The sequence below is a fragment of the Chinchilla lanigera genome, unplaced genomic scaffold (genome assembly GCF_000276665.1).
Source record: "Chinchilla lanigera isolate Chin_1 unplaced genomic scaffold, ChiLan1.0 scaffold00125, whole genome shotgun sequence".
Lineage (NCBI taxonomy): Eukaryota > Metazoa > Chordata > Mammalia > Rodentia > Chinchillidae > Chinchilla > Chinchilla lanigera.
Window position 1 is genome coordinate 4466707 of NW_004955526.1, and position 15956 is coordinate 4482662.

A 15956-nucleotide genomic window follows, 5' to 3' on the forward strand; every position below is an offset into this window, starting at 1 on the left:
ACTATTGAGGGGACAGAGTATACCATATTTTAAAAATTACTAAAGAAAATGAAACAACCAAAAATTTATTGCCCAGAAAGGTTGTGTGTGTGTATTTATATATATTTATATTCCCCTTCTATCTTTTAATCTTGGGTACATAATGTTGATGAGATCATTAAAATAGTTTATATCTATTCATACAGGACTCGCTAAGTTCCAGCTTATCGTGACAAGCTGAAGTTGATTATTATTTCATTATTTCATCACATTAATCCTATGGGTAACATTTGCAGCTCAGGTAATTTGGCTGCTAGAAGCAGATATCTAGACCTAGGAGCCAGGACTGAAAGCCGGCCTGCCAGCTTCCCCAGAGGCACCATGACTGTCCCTTACTTCCTTGCCTCTGAAGTCTACCTGCCTTCAGGCTGACTCTGCTGAGCCCTAGAGCAGGAGCCACAAACTCAAAGGCGACAGACAAAGGCTCCTGCACACAGGAGTGAGGCAGGTGGGGTCTCGCAGAGAAAATCAAGAGGGCACTTGCTGTGGCTCAACTCAAAGGGCAGCAGGTAATCAGCTCAGCCAACTGTCACCATAAAAGATCACAAGTCCAGAAGGGCCAGGGTTTCCAAAACAAGGCAGACATGTAAAATTGGGGGAGTTTAAAATAGCCTGATTTTTCAATTTGTAATTAAAGCAACAATCACCACAAAGGAAAAATACATCAGAACAAACAAAACCTTCTGAGAGCTAAAGACTGGATCTAAGAGTTTGGGGCAGAACTGGAGTGTTCAAAACACACCGAACCCTCATGATACTTCCTCCATCAGATCCAAGCAGTTGGAAATGGCTCTGGTATAACCAACTTCCTTTCCAAAATTGTCCTGGGCACCCTGGACGGCTATTGGATCCCCTTATTCTCAGCAGGGACACAAAGCAGACTAAACCAGCCAAGCTGCAGCCCTCCAGCAGCCCCAGGAGACATGCATACCACTCCCAAATATGTGGACCAAATCCTTAAAACTCTCCCAACTTCTCCCCAGTTTCCTACACTTCTTTGCAGTTAGTACTGCACATTTTTATGGTCACAATTGACCGTCTCCTGAGTCACATATACCTCATAAAACCAACACAATGATCTTCTAAAACTGTGAATTTACCATTTTAAGAGCTTGAATCTGTTTCTCAGATGAAACCTCTTCCTCCCAGCCTCTAAGGGAAGTAGGGTTTTGTTTCTCTTAGCTGAGAATAACATATGAGTACATCACATACAGAAATATGAGTTAAGTCCTCACAGTAATTTTGAACAACTGCTCTGCCAGCTCAGTCACGTCAAAATGAGCAGGGCCTTCCAGGGCCCTTATTTGAAAGAGAAGCCCTACATGTTGCCTCCCATGTTGTGGCCATAACTGACTGGACAAGAAGGGCATCATTCAGTAGCAGTGGTGGCGAACTTAAGGGCACATGTGCCACAGCAGGCTGTGTGTGCTGCGGTAGGCTGTGTGTATCACTGAAAGCTCCAAAAGGTTCGCCATCACTCTTCTATAACTTCCCAGGAAAGCAACATCCCACTACCTGCTATGAAAAGATAGAGTGGGGTAACCCACTCGGGCCCCCTTCTGTCCCTCTCTTGGACAAAAGCTTTCTTTTCTTTCCCTCAATAAATGTATTCTGCTCTTTAAAAAAAAAAAAAAAAAGAGTGAACAAGTGACTATTTTATCTTGAATGTTTGCATTGGGAAGCACAAAGAAAATCAAGCACTTAGCAGTAGAAGCTAAAGCCAAAAGTATCCTATAAGAATACATGATTTTAAATGTTTTCCACACACGTTTACAGACATACACTAAAAGAAAGAAAAGAATCCTGGCATTTCCATTTGGTAAACATAGGATGGTACAGCTACCTATCCTTTGTCCAATAATAATCATCGCATACCTCAGCCAAGAACTACAGGACTAGACACTGGCATGTATTTCTTCTCTGGTCCCTTATTTTCTTGGGTTTAACACAATAGCAAAGGGTATCAAGAGAAACTTTCTTGCTAAGTCATTGAAACAGTAAATATACCACATTTAATTCACCAAACTTTGAGGTATGGAGCCTATCCATTCTCTTTTGGGACTGCTGAGATAAACCATTTCAGTATTATCAGCAGTACACAATCACAATCCTCACACACACACACACACACACACACACACACACAAAGCTTATCTAAAGAGTTCAGAGAGAACTGAACTGTCTAAAACTGTAAGCTACATAAATTTTTGTCTGTGTTATTCACAGATGTGTCACATGTGCCTAAAATAGCACTTGGCATGTGAGCATATGCTCAATAAATATTTATTGAATGAACTTCAGGTTAGCAGGGTTTCCATAATGGTTTTTATGCATACCTCACCTCCTAAGGCACAGTCATTTTGCAAAGTTCCTGGGAGTCTAAAAGAAGGAAAAACAGCATTCCTTCTACATTTAGGTTTTACCGAGACTGAGAGATACCTGACTTGTCTGAGGGTGTGGGGAAAAGACTGAAGGAACAATGGCACAGCGCATCAAGGGAGACAAGAAATACTCCCTCCAGTCCTCAACAACCTGTCAGGTTGTAAAATGTGGGGAAGAAGTCTGGCTCCCCTGCGTAAGCCCATCTAGTTTATAAAACTCACAGCACCAGAGAACACCATTCCCAGAAGAGATGCCGGAGGACAGGATAAGCAGGCAGTGGGCAGATAAGACTGAGGGAATACAGTGCGATGAACTGCAGAACCATGAGAAAGAGAAGCATAAACTAAAGGAATATAAAGTGACGCTACCAGGCACTTGAATCTGTAGGATTTGAGGCTGACAAGAATTCCTAAAGTGTAGATGATTGCTGCCCAGGATTGAGTCTCAAACCAAGCTGGCCGGAACACATTAACTTTACAATGAGCTAAACCAGAAACATCATGATCAGAATATATTTTCAAATTATCATGGCTAAAAACTTCTAATTAACGAGTTTATGTCCAATGACGCTGGCTGATTCCTACATGTTTTACTGACTCTATTTCTGTCTTTTTCACTTAAGTTAAATAGCACAACTATTGTCATCATCCAACAGTGCCACCACTTTTATTTGTTTACCAGATCATAATATGATACTGGCCCATTACCCTTGACCTAGTCAACCCTCCACCAAAGACTTAATGATGCTATTTAGGAGGAGTTTCCCTGCTGCTTGGTGCAGGTGGCTTTCGCATTGTTGCATAGACAGTGATGGGAACATCAGTTATTGTCAGGCAATGACTTGCGGGGCATCTTCGGAGTTGCCTGAATGAAAGAGAAAATGACAAGTAGTTTAGATACTAAAAAGGAAATAGCTTTTAAAGCAGCAGAGTTTGAGTACATATTTAACTTCTCTAAATCCTCTGTTTGTCTTACAATGCCATAAAATAACTAATAAAAAGGTGCTTGTCAGGTAGACATTCTAGACTTATATAGTAAAGAAACTGTGGCTGTTGCCATATATTTGATTATAGAATATTCATAAGTATAAAAATAATCCTCTAGATATTCATTTTGTAAGGTACACAGTGATTGGTAAATGGCAATAAAATGCATAGTTGTAAACACAGGTGATAATTCTGCAGCAATATATTCCTATATACACTTTTAAAAATCACTTCAGTTGAGTGATTTCAAAAGCATCTTATTTCTATAAAAAAGAACATACCATTTTAAACAATGTCCAAATGTAGATGGAATGATCACATTTGAAATAGCACTTACATCTACACCTAGTCCAAAGAACATCTGCTCTCTGAATTACCTTTCCAACATTCATGTCGAATACTCACCCAATTTTGAACACCTCTAACAAGAAAGAGCTCATTACTTTCCAAACTCAGATATGTCATCCTTGAATAATTTTACTTTTTAAAGTAAAAAGTAAAATTATTTAGTAAGCTTAAGTAAGCTTAAATCTGCAACCCCAAAATTTCTAACCCGTAAGATGTAATAATATAGTATTTACAATTTTGCTGTGGTAAACAGAAGAAAAATGGAACAAATGCTATTTATTATAGTTTTCTTCAATTTTGCAAAACTGATTTCATTCATAGAATCTTTATACTGTTTTTGTTTTCTTTCTGCCACAGGGTTTGATCAAAGCCAAAGTGACACTGAATATGAATTCCAACTCATTTTCGTATCTGCAACCTTATGCCTATGGCAGCAGGGTCCTGCGGGCACCAGCACTAAAGGTTTGTTTACTTGAGAGTTATGTCTAACTTTGAAACTATCAACAAAGCAAGCTAGCTCAAAATTCACCAACTAGAGTTGGTACATCATCAAGACTTACAGAGATACAAAATATAGACTCTTATATAAGATTTTAAATAATCTTGAGCTCCGTTAACACCAATTTAATAGCAGCAATGTCTGAATTCTTGGACTTTTTTCTTGCTAATAGTCAATAGTAGTGAAATAGTGAGCGCTTATGCTGATGATACCCAATACATATTTCCTTAGTTGGCAGACAGGAAGATTTTACCTGTTTGGTGATATCTCATTCCTGTCACAGGCAGCGCTGGAGTTCAGCCCTGACTCTCGCCCAACTGGAGAATCTCCTCCTTCCACCGGAAACCTCCTTGGCTGAGTTCCAAACCGTAAAACCATAATTCACGGAAAACCTACGTGAGACACACAGAACAATGGGGGGGGTGATCTTCAGAGTTACTCGAAATTTTTACTGTTAATATTTTAAAAGCATATAAAATATTCTGTAAACAATTTAAAATATCTACAAAGTATGAAATACTATAGTACACGACTATCCCTTACATACAGTTTTAAATCCTGTAACAAAGGCAAAACGGCCAACACATGATAAAAATAAAATATGCCCTGGGATAGCATAACTGGACAGCAGTTAACATTAAGGGACCTCAAGTCCACTTCTGCTCTATGAAAGGAACTTTTTGCCTTTATATTATTTCTCAAGCTGAAACTAATATTAACCACTTCCAGAATAATAGTAAGGATTGAATAAAATATGAAGTGTGATGTTCAGTACACAGTAAGTACTCAATACCTGTTACCTAATATTCAGCAAATGCTACAGAACATTAAATATACATTGGTATGTATATGAGTATATGAAAAATATATGCTGGATACAAATAGGTACACACACATACTCATCCCCTACTGTTGCCTCTGTCAGGAATTTCTCCCATCTCCTGCTTCCACCATTCACTTGCAAGGGCCAACTCATCCACCAAGTTTGAATTTACATTTGGTATTTTAGAGAAGCCTTTCATAAGTCTTATGACCTGAGTTTTCATAGGCACCCTTGATTTCTGTTTTTTAGTAGTTAATGATATTCACAATTTTTCAAACATGACACTACTGACATTTGGGATCGGATTCTGGGGAAACATGACACTACTGACATTTGGGATTGGATTCTAGGATGCATCGTAGGATGTTCTGTAGCATTCATACACTACATGCCAAATTCATCTCTCCTCCAGCTTGTGACAGTAAAAAGCTGTGCCGAATCTTCTGTGGTAGAGGAAAAGGATAAAACTTCTCTCTGATAAGAAACACTGCCCTGATTTTTTTAAGTTCTTATTCAATAACCCCTTTCATGTCTTTGTCATCACTGAATTCTTAATACATAGTAGAGTTTCCCAGCACACAGCAAGCAGTTAGTAACTATCTTGAATGGATTTGCATGTCTTCAGCATTAGCCCACAAAGGTTAGGAAAAATGAAAAGTGTCTTAAAACTATTCCTTATAGCTAGAATAGTACTCTAGGCCTATGAAGTAAATGTTTACAGGCAATGATGAAATAAATTCTTCAGGGTTAAGGTTGTGGTTATGGGAATGATTTTTATAGATGTTGTGTCAATTTTCAAGAAAAAGTGATCTGTTCATTGATGACTTAGTAAAACCATGGAAGACTATGGATTACTATAACCATCTATCGTGTAGGAACTTTTAGCTTACTCGATCAAGAAAGCACAGACTTACCAAAACAGACTGAGTCTGACTCCTGTAGAGGTGAATAAATAAATTGCTTCTACTGACCTTCCATAGAAAGCTGGAACTGCCAAAGGAATGATGGTCAAATGTTCCAGTTACACCCAGAAATTATGACATCAGAGGATTCTTTTACAGAGTTTCATGCCTGCTAAAAGAGTCAAATGTCTCAATTTATAACTCCAGCAACAAGCTGAAACTTGGATAAGAATTAAACATCTCTAAAATTATTTGAGTTTTATTGTTGCTGACACAGCCTTCTTTTCCAACAACAGTAACATAACCCATGAATAAAGACCTAGAGTTTAATCAATCTACACAGAAGATTGCATGACTTTTCTCAGCTTATACCCCATTCTCCTCATTCTCTTCATCTCCTGGACTTTCCCCTAACAACCCAAATTAACGCAACCTATACGCATCCTTATCCCATTCCAATATCTTCAAACATATACCAAGTTGCCCTGTACTATATTCACATGGTATTCTTTACACCCTGGACTCTCTTCTATTGCCTTGACTACCTTTTGTTTCCTTAAGAGACCCTTAAAATTTCCATGTGGCAGGAATAACTGCAAGAGGAAGAATACGTATTGCATTGTCACACTGTTATCCCACTCCCTTGTCCCCGACTGTCTTCCCTGTTCATACCATCTTTGCATTGCTCTGGACTGCTCTCCTTCTCCCAACCAGTTCTTGGCTTCTGTGTCAACAGCTTACCTCACAAAATGTCTGCCCCACTCAGTGGTGCTTAAGTATAACTCTTAAGACATTAAACGAACATTACTCTTCATTTGGTCAATGTTATGTTTTGCATCTAGATGCCCCTCCCACAGCCTCATGCACTTATAAGTGGGCATTTTAGAACTGGTTGGATCTAGGAAATGTGATGTAAAGATGAAGGGTATGTGGTACTAAATTAGCCCACTGATTGGATTAGCATAGTTCTGGGTGTGGATAATGGGAAGGCCCACCCTGTGGGTGTAGGTGGTACCTCCGAAAAGATTCACAGCCTGGATGAGATAGAAGGGAAAGGAAAGATTGCTTCACTGCTACTTCTGTTGCTTCTGCTGCTGCCTGCTGCCTGCTGCCTGCTGCCTGCTGCCTGCTGCCTGCTGCCTGCTGCCTGCTGCCTGCTGCCTGCTCTATTATAGATCGTTTTTCCTCTGTGATGCCCCTCCGCCATGCCACTCTCCATTGGAGCCAGCCAACTATGGACTGAAACCTCTACAAACTGTGAGCCAAAATTAAACCTTTCCTTCTCTAACTTGTGAGTATTGGGTATTTTGTCTCAGCAATAAAAGTAACTAAGACAAGCAATTTTTCAGTTTTAACAACTATTTACTAAATTACTAAATGCTAGAAAATATTTTACTTGATCAAAATCTTTTCTTAATTTGTCTTGTTTTGAAATTCTGTATCACTGTTTTTATTGTTTTTTCTCTTTAAAATAAAATTTTACAAAAAAATTTTTATTACTACCTATATACCATGCTACATTGCTACTGTTGTGTTTTCATGCTTTATATCATAGAAAATTAGCAGTTTTACATCAGAATTAAATTTACATTAGACAAAATCTGACTTGTACCTCTCCCCCAGGTGCTATCTTCAAATAAGTTGATCACCATGTTACATTACAGAAATCTAAGACTGACTTACTGTGTCACAGAGGTGAAATAATTGGTAGCCATTGTTAGCTAATGCATCATTAGAACTCTAAACTCTGCTCCTTGTAATAGCAAATGATGTTTTAGCATAAGAATTAGGTGTGATGTTGACACTATGTTAGTTCTGAAATTCTAAGAAGTCTCTAAAAGTTCATGTGTAAAACTGATTGAAAACTACAAAATAAAATATCTTGCCTTTAATTCATCTCACTTTCCACCATGTTTAACTAGTTCCTTTGGCACAAATTGTGCCAAGTTTTTCATATGGGTAACACAATGAAAACAAGCAGTAGCCTTAATGATGAAGCTTCACAGTTATAGAGTAACACATCAGAAGACAAAATGAACTTGACTCTACAGTAGAAAGTAAAAAGCAATGAATAAATAAGCAGAAACAATGGATTTAAAAGATGGTTAAATTTTTAAATATTTGTATAATAAGCACAAAAATAATAATTTTTTAATTCCCAGGATGCACATTCATGAGATACAGAAAAGGAGTAATGTTTGAACTCATCATATCCTAAGAAAATAGACCCAATAATTCAAGAATATTTTCAAAGAGTCCACCATGAGCCACACATGAGTTAAGTGTTAAAAGACTGAAAAAATATGAGTACAGTTTCAGCTGTGGTGGAGTTGATAGGTTAGGGTTGAATATATTCTACACTAGAATATCAAATCTCAGTGTAAGGATGAATAAGCATTAACTAGATTAAAATGATTAGGAAGCAAAAAAAAAAATGAGACAGGGATGGGGCAGACAGAAACAGTATGTGCAAGAATGCCACGTGCTGGTAGAGAGGACAATGAAAGATCTGAATGCTAACATAGAGTATAGAAAATAAAAAGAAATGCAGTCTAAGAAATAAGTGCAGGCCAAGCCATACAGGAGCTTCAACATAAGTTTACGATTTTAGGCGTTATCTTATGAGCAAGAGAGCCTGCCAACAAAAATCTTTAATGTCTCAGGATATCCATTTAGGTTTCATTGATTTTTCTGTTACTTTTCTGTTTTCCATATACAGTATTTGATCACTCCAGTCTTTACTGTTTCCTTTCCTCTTCTTGCCTTAGCTTTGTCTTTCTTTTTCTAGTTTTGTTTTTTTATTTGTTGTAGTATTTCTTTTTGATACTGAGAAGCAAACCCAGGACCTCGCATGCTAGGCAGAAATTCTACCACTGATCTATACCTCCAGTTCTTTCCTACTTTCTTAAGAGGGAAGCCTAGTTACGGATTTAAGACTTTTCCTCCTTTATAATATAATAATTTAATCCCATAAATTTGTAGCAAAGTACTACTTTACCTGCATTCCACAAATTTTGAAATGTTGTACTTTCATTTCCTTCAGTGAAAATTCTTTTCAAATAGAAATCCATACAAAAAATAGATTGATAAAAATAATTTAAATTTTCCCTTTTGTTTGTTTTCCTTGAGGTACAAGTTATTTACAGTTACATCATTTAATCTCCAAATACTTGGAAATATTTCATTTCTCTGTTGCTTATTCCTATTTCATTTCATTTTTGTCAAAGAACATTCTTTATATTACCTGAATCATTTTAATTTGATTGAGACTTGTTTTTATGGCTAGGATATAGATTATCTTAGCAACTGTTCTATGGGCACTGAAAAAGTGTCCTTGTTATGGTCAGGGGAAGTGTTTCACACAGGTAATTAGTTGGTTGACAGGGTTCAATTTTTCTACAGTCTTATTTTCTTTATACTTGTATATTATTGAATGATGATGTATTGAAATCGCCAACTATGGGCTGGTGGATATAGTTCAGTGGCACAAGCGCCTGCCTGGCAAGTGTAAGGTCCTGAGTTCGATCCCTGTTACCAAAAAAAAAGAAAAGAAAAGAAAAGAAAAGAAGAAAAGAAAAGAAAGAAATCTCCAACTATACTTGTTAATTTTTCCTTCTTATTCTGCAAGATTTTTCTTTACCTACGCTGAAGCTCTTTCATTACATTCACATTTGTTTCATACTCCTGAAGATGAATTCATACCTTTATCATGAAATATATTTCTCCCTGACAGTACTCTTTGCTCTAAAATTTTGTCTGAAATTTGTTTTGCTGCTTTATATTGCTTAATGTTAATATGACATATCTTCTTCTATTCTTTTATTTTAATCTACTGTATTTGTTTTTTGTATCCAAAGTATATTTCTTATAAACTTATGGTTGAGTCTGGTTTATTTTACTCTGATGATCTTTGTCTTTTAAATTATGTCTTTCAATTATTTACACTTAATGTGGTAAGTCTGAGTTTAAATCTGCCAACTTTGTATTTGTACTATATTTGTTTTATTGGTATATTTTAGGTATAAATAATGATCACATTCATCATAGGGAATTCGTATCTGTGATGATATATTTTGATTCTTTATTCCCTATTCCCCTACCCTCCCTTCAATCCTTCTTCCCCTCCTTATTTACAAAAGCTTTGTTTCTATATCATCATGTCTTGTTCTCCTTCTTGTTACTCTGTTCTTTTGGACTGACTGAGCATATTTTAACTATTTTATCCCCATTTGTGGTTTGCTCCTATATATCCTTGTGCTTTATTTTTAGTTACTTTATGGTATGTACGGTATGTATGTACGCTGTGGTGGCAAACCTATAGGATGCACGTCACAGCAGGTTATTTGTTATCATTAAAAGCTCTAAAAGATTCACCATCGCCGGTTTATAACATACATCTTTTTTTCTTTCTTTCTTTTTTTTTTTTTTGTTTTTTTTCTCCGATACCGGGAACCGAACTCACGACCTTGTGCTTGCCAGGCAGGCGCTTTGCCGCTGAGCTAAATCCCCAGCCCCAACATACATCTTTTTAAATTTTCACACTCTGCCTTCAAAAACATTACACTGCTTCACACGTACTAACAGATCCAGAGTATATCCCATGCTCCCTCTCTTGCCATTTATTAGGGTTACATATTTTACTTCTACCTATACTAAAAATGCCATGGCATATTAATTTTTCTTTAACAAATTATCTTCTAAGAGATTTTTTAAAAGAAGTATTTTATATTTACCTCCCTATTTAATCATTTCCAATATTCATTATACCCTGAAGTAGACACAGGTTTTTAGCCAACATTATTTCCTTTATGCCTGAAGATTTTCATTAAACTTGGTGATCTCTTGCTAATTAATTCATCTTTTGTATCTCTTTCTTTCACTTTCATTTTTGAATGTTATTTTAACATAAACTACTATATTGGAACTTTTGTTTTGTTTTCTTTAAGTAGTCTCCAGATTTTGCTCCACTATATTCTGCCTTATAATTGTTTCCAGTGAGAAGTCTGCTGTTACTCTTAGCCTTTTTCCTATAATGTATAGTGTATCTTTTCTCTCTAGCTGCTTCTAAGATTTGTTCTTCATCTCTAATATTAAGCACTTTCATTATAATGTGCTTGATGTAACATTCTTCCTGTTCTTGTGTTAAATGTTGACTGAGCTTTTCAAGGGTCATAATATTTATTTACATTTGGCAATTTTTAAACCATTGCTTCAAGTACTTTCTGCTCTCCCCTTAAACTCCAGCTGTATATAGTATTAAGAGGTTTGCAGTTGTCCCACTGCTCACTGATCCTTCTTCAATTTTTTTTGTTTTCTACTGTATTTTAGATAGTTCCTATTCCCATCTTTAAGGTTCTTACTCTTTTTTTTTTTTTTGCAATGCCTAATCTGATTTTACTTAAATATTTTTCATCTTAGAAACTGTACTTTTCATCTCTAGAAGCCCAGTTTGGATCTTCTATTAAGTATTCCTTTGTCTCTTTTTAATATACTTATTCTTCATTCTGAAGTCCTAAACATAAGATGCCCTTTTTCATTTGTGTTATCTTGATCTGTTCTTCAATGATTGATTTTTCTAAAATGTTTATTTGAATGTCAGTCATTGTGACTTTTACACTGTTAAATAATTTTATTTTTAGCCCTCTAAATACATGAATTTTGGTCTGGGTCACAAATTATTAGAAACAGATTATTTCTTTGAAGCTTGGTTTCTTTGAAGCTTAGTTCTTTGAAGCTTCCTTAGGCTACATTACAACAGCCTTTCTGGCAAGGCTACTTTATCTCTACTACAGAAAAAAACAGCTTTCTGGGCATAATGATCCATGGATTATATGGAATCTTCACTGACGGTAACGGGAATGTGAATTAAACCCAGTCCTGTGCAAAACCTAGGAATTTTTTGTCTGCTTATTTCCAGTGGTTCTTTCCTTAGTTTAAGTTAGGTGCCATACATGCAGGCACTGATTAATATCTATGAGGGACCATCTGCTGATTTCCGGAAACTTCTTCTTATATACTTTCTCCTCTCTGCACTCTGCTTTGTGAATTCTAGCTGCATTGGTCTCCCAGAATTTTCAGTTCTGTCTCCTCAGTTCAAGATGATCATCATGCTGTGTTTGGGCTCATTCCATTAGAAAGGCACTAAGCCCAGCCCAGACTAAAGGAGTAGGGAAGGATTACAGAAAAGCAGGAGACAGATCATTGAGTGCCTACCATCATATTCTGATTTAATGTCTGAGTATGCTTTGCAGTACTTACAAATTTTCATTGAATATTTCTGGCTCTCTGTCTTGTAGAACTGAAGTTCCTATCCCCCTTATGATTATTTGGAGCCCATGTACCTAATTTTGGCCAGTTAAGAGTGCTCATTAACTACCCAAGCAAGACTTTCTAGAGCTGTCTTTATCTCTGTCAGAAACCAGAAATGTATTTCAAAACATATGTAAGAATCAACTCAAAAGGAATTAAATATTTAAATGCAAGATCTGAAACCATAAAACTACTAGAAGAAAACACAGGGGGAAAGCTCCATAACTTTGGACTGAAAAGAGATTTCTAAGACAAACTCCAAAAGTAAAAAATAACAAAAGCAAAACATACATATGGAATTGTATCAAACTAAAAAGCTTCTGCACAGCAAAAGAAACATTTGAGAAAGTGAAGAGATCACCCACAAATTGGAAGAAAATATTTTCAAACCACACATAACAAGCTAATATCAAAATATAAAGAACTTAATAAGAAAAATAATACAATTTTAAAATGGGCAAGAGTCTCAATAACATTTCTCCACAAGAGCCAAAAAATGGTCAAAAATATATGAAAAAATGTTCACTATCCCTAATCATTAGGTAAATGTAAATTAAAACAACATTGAGATATATTATACCTCATCGATATACTATACCTGTTAAAATGGACTTTACAAAAAAGAGAAAAGGCAAGTTGCTAGCAAATATATACAGAAAAGGGAACCCTTGTACACTGTTGGTGGGGATATAAAACCATTGTGGTTAACAGTATGGCAGTTCCTCAAAATTAAGCATAGAATCACTGGTCCCATGTCTGTTTACACAGTAGTCTCCCCTTTATCTGTGGTTTTATTTTTCATGGTTTCAAATATCCATAATCAAGTCCAATTCAAAAATATTAAATGGAAAATTCAAGAAGTAGACAATGGACAAGTTTTAAACCGTACAATGTTTTGAGTAGTATAATGAAACTTTGCACTGTCCTGCTCCATCACACCCAAGCCACAAGTCATCCCTTTCCGCAGCATATCCACACTGTATATGTTACCAACTCATTAGTTACTCAGTAGCTGTAAGTTATCAGATCAACCATTGTGGTACCACTTGAACACTACTTGTGTTCAAGTAACTCTTATTTTACTTAATAATGGTCTCAAAGTACATGAGAAATTATATGGCAATTTTATTACACTATTTTAACTGTTCTATTTTATTGGTTATTGCTTTTATGCTTAACCTACAAATAAAATGTTATTGTAGAAGTTTATACGTGGAAAAAAATACAGTATTAATAGAGTCTGGCACTACCTATAGTTTCAAGTATCTCCTGGGTCTTCAAATACATGCCACACAGATAAGGAGGAACTACTGGATATGCAAATGAATTAAAATAAGTATGTTGAAATAGTTAAGTTATAGAAATAACCTACATATCTACCAATAGATGAACAGGTAAACAAAATGTGGTATACATGTACAATGAACTATTTTTCAGTCTTAAGAAAGCCTATTTTTCAGTCTTAAGAAAACCTCGGCTGGGGATGTGGTTTCATGGTGGAACACTGGTCTAACATGTGAAAGGCCTTAGGTTTAATCCCCAGCACTGCAAAAGAAAACACAAAAAGGAAGAAGCAAAAGATTCTGTCATTTGCAAAAATATGGATGCGCCTAAAGTACACTGAAATGAGTGAAGTAAACAAGGTACAAAAAGACAACTACTGTATCATCTCATATATATGTGGAGTCTAAAATATTCAAACTCATACAGGTGGTAAAATGGTGATCACTAGAATGAAGGGGAGTTTGGGGTAAATGGAGATTGAGACTAGAGATTTTCAAAGGGTACGAACTTTTAGTAAATAAAGGGAATCAATTATAAAGGTCTATCACAGACCATGATGATTATAATGTATTATAAATTTCATAATTGCTAACAGTTACATCTTTTCACCACAAAAACGATATAAGGAAATGAATGTTAATTTGCTTCATCATGCCACAATCTAAATATAGATAAGAATATCAATTGTATACTATGAATTTAATTCAAAATAAGTGTTATGGTTTGTATGTTGGTGTCCCCTCAAAGCCTCATTTGGTAATAGGTGAGGCTTTTCAGAGGTGGCTGGATCTAGGATGAGTGATGCTGGGATCAAGGATGTGATGCTGGGTTGATTTGTGTGCGATGCTAGGATTCAGGATGCCCCAACCTGGGTGAGAGTGCTACTCACCCTAAAGGTAGGTAGCCTGGATAGGCTATAAGAGACAGAAGACGTTGCTGCTTGTTGCTTTCTGCTTTGATATTTCACTGCTTGCTGCCTTCTGCTTTACTGCCTTCTGCCCACCATGAACTATTTCTCCTGAGATACCCCTCTGCCATGCCACTCTGTCTTGACATGAACTAAAACTTCTACAAACTGTGAGCTACAATAAACCTTTCCTCCCTTAAGTTTGGGTGTCAGGTATTTTGTCTCAGCAATGAGAAAAGTAGCTAACACAATAAATAAATAATGAAATAAAATAAACCAGAAATGGACCAATTAATGGTATCCAGAGTGCCAGTGTGCTCAATGAACAAATATTATGTGAAAAAAAATCAACATTTGTGTTTTACACCACCAAGATCTTAAATTTGTACCACAGTATAACAACCTTTAGCCTAATTTCTATAGACTTAGGTCCAGACTTAAATTCTGCATAAGAAAATCTAAAATATAAGTCACTGCCTTAAAGGTCAAGCAATAGTTGACAAGGATACTGTTGCTGAAAGTTAAAAGGACAGTGATCTACATAATTTAGTTACAACCATTGTAAATAAAAGCTTTGGGAACTGTGGTGACCTAGAAGCCAGCTGATTTATCTAATATACTTCAATGCTAGAGAAAGATGTGGGAAAACAGAATGTTAATAACATGTTATCACTACTGATTGATTGTAAAGCTATACAAGAAAGAGATGAGCAGTGCACAAGCAAGAAATAACCGTGTGCAAGCAAGAATAAAAAAATGGAGAATGTCCATAAATTCAAATTGTAATTAAATAACAACTTGGAAAGCTACAGAATAATTTTCTTGGAATACATTTTTTCAGCACTTTGCACCATTTTTAATGTCTTCCAGTACTGAATGTTTTATAGATAAATCTAATATAGCCTAATTGTTTTTTCTCCATCCCACTCCCTTGTCTCTTGCCAGAGATGTAAGCAATTCTTTATACTGCAAACTGAGTAATTTAAACAGGATCTATTACCTGCTGTTGGTTGTTCCATAGAAATTTTTCATTGGAATATGGTGTATCCTTTTAAGCAGTAGATATTTTTCATTAGTTTTATATAAGTAAGGACATTTTTTTCTATTTGCTGTATTCTCTATTTCAGGAGTACTTATTAATCTTACATTAAGCCATCTTCCCCACATATATTGTCTTCTAATAGCTTTAATATCTTTGTCTTTTCCCTCAGTACTCTCTGTGATTATCTTAAAGCTTTCCTCTGTATCAGTAACTTAATCCTCATCTTTTCACTCTCTATTCTCCTTCACACTTTGAAAAATTATTCATTATCCATTTAAGGTGGGTGTATTTTTTAACTTCAACTAATTTCCTTAGTTTTTATCTCAGTTTTATTTCATAGTTTCATCAAATATTTATTTACTATCTAGTATATACCAGGCAAGATCCTAAGTATTAGGGATACAGGTATGGACAAAATAGGCAAGATAGCCCTCA

The 15956-nt window shown here is 35.9% G+C and overlaps 1 protein-coding gene across 6 annotated transcripts in view; it reads right to left on the minus strand.

The window, feature by feature from the left end:
• Positions 1-3059: 3059 nt before the first annotated feature.
• Fam229b (family with sequence similarity 229, member B) overlaps positions 3060-15956 on the minus strand; it is a 15169-nt gene continuing 2272 nt past the window's right edge. For 2 of the 6 annotated variants that reach the window (XM_013507361.1, XM_005409779.2), the window contains exons 2-4: positions 6049-6151; positions 4508-4646; positions 3060-3285 (exon numbers count right to left, since the gene is read on the minus strand). In XM_013507361.1, the coding sequence (XP_013362815.1) occupies positions 3168-3285; positions 4508-4632 (243 nt within the window). In that variant the 5' untranslated portion in view covers positions 4633-4646; positions 6049-6151 and the 3' untranslated portion in view covers positions 3060-3167. Of the gene's footprint in view, positions 3286-4507; positions 4647-5991; positions 6152-7591; positions 7633-15956 lie in introns of those variants that run through there. The other 4 variants (XM_013507363.1, XM_013507360.1, XM_013507362.1 and 1 more) reach the window with 3 other exon arrangements.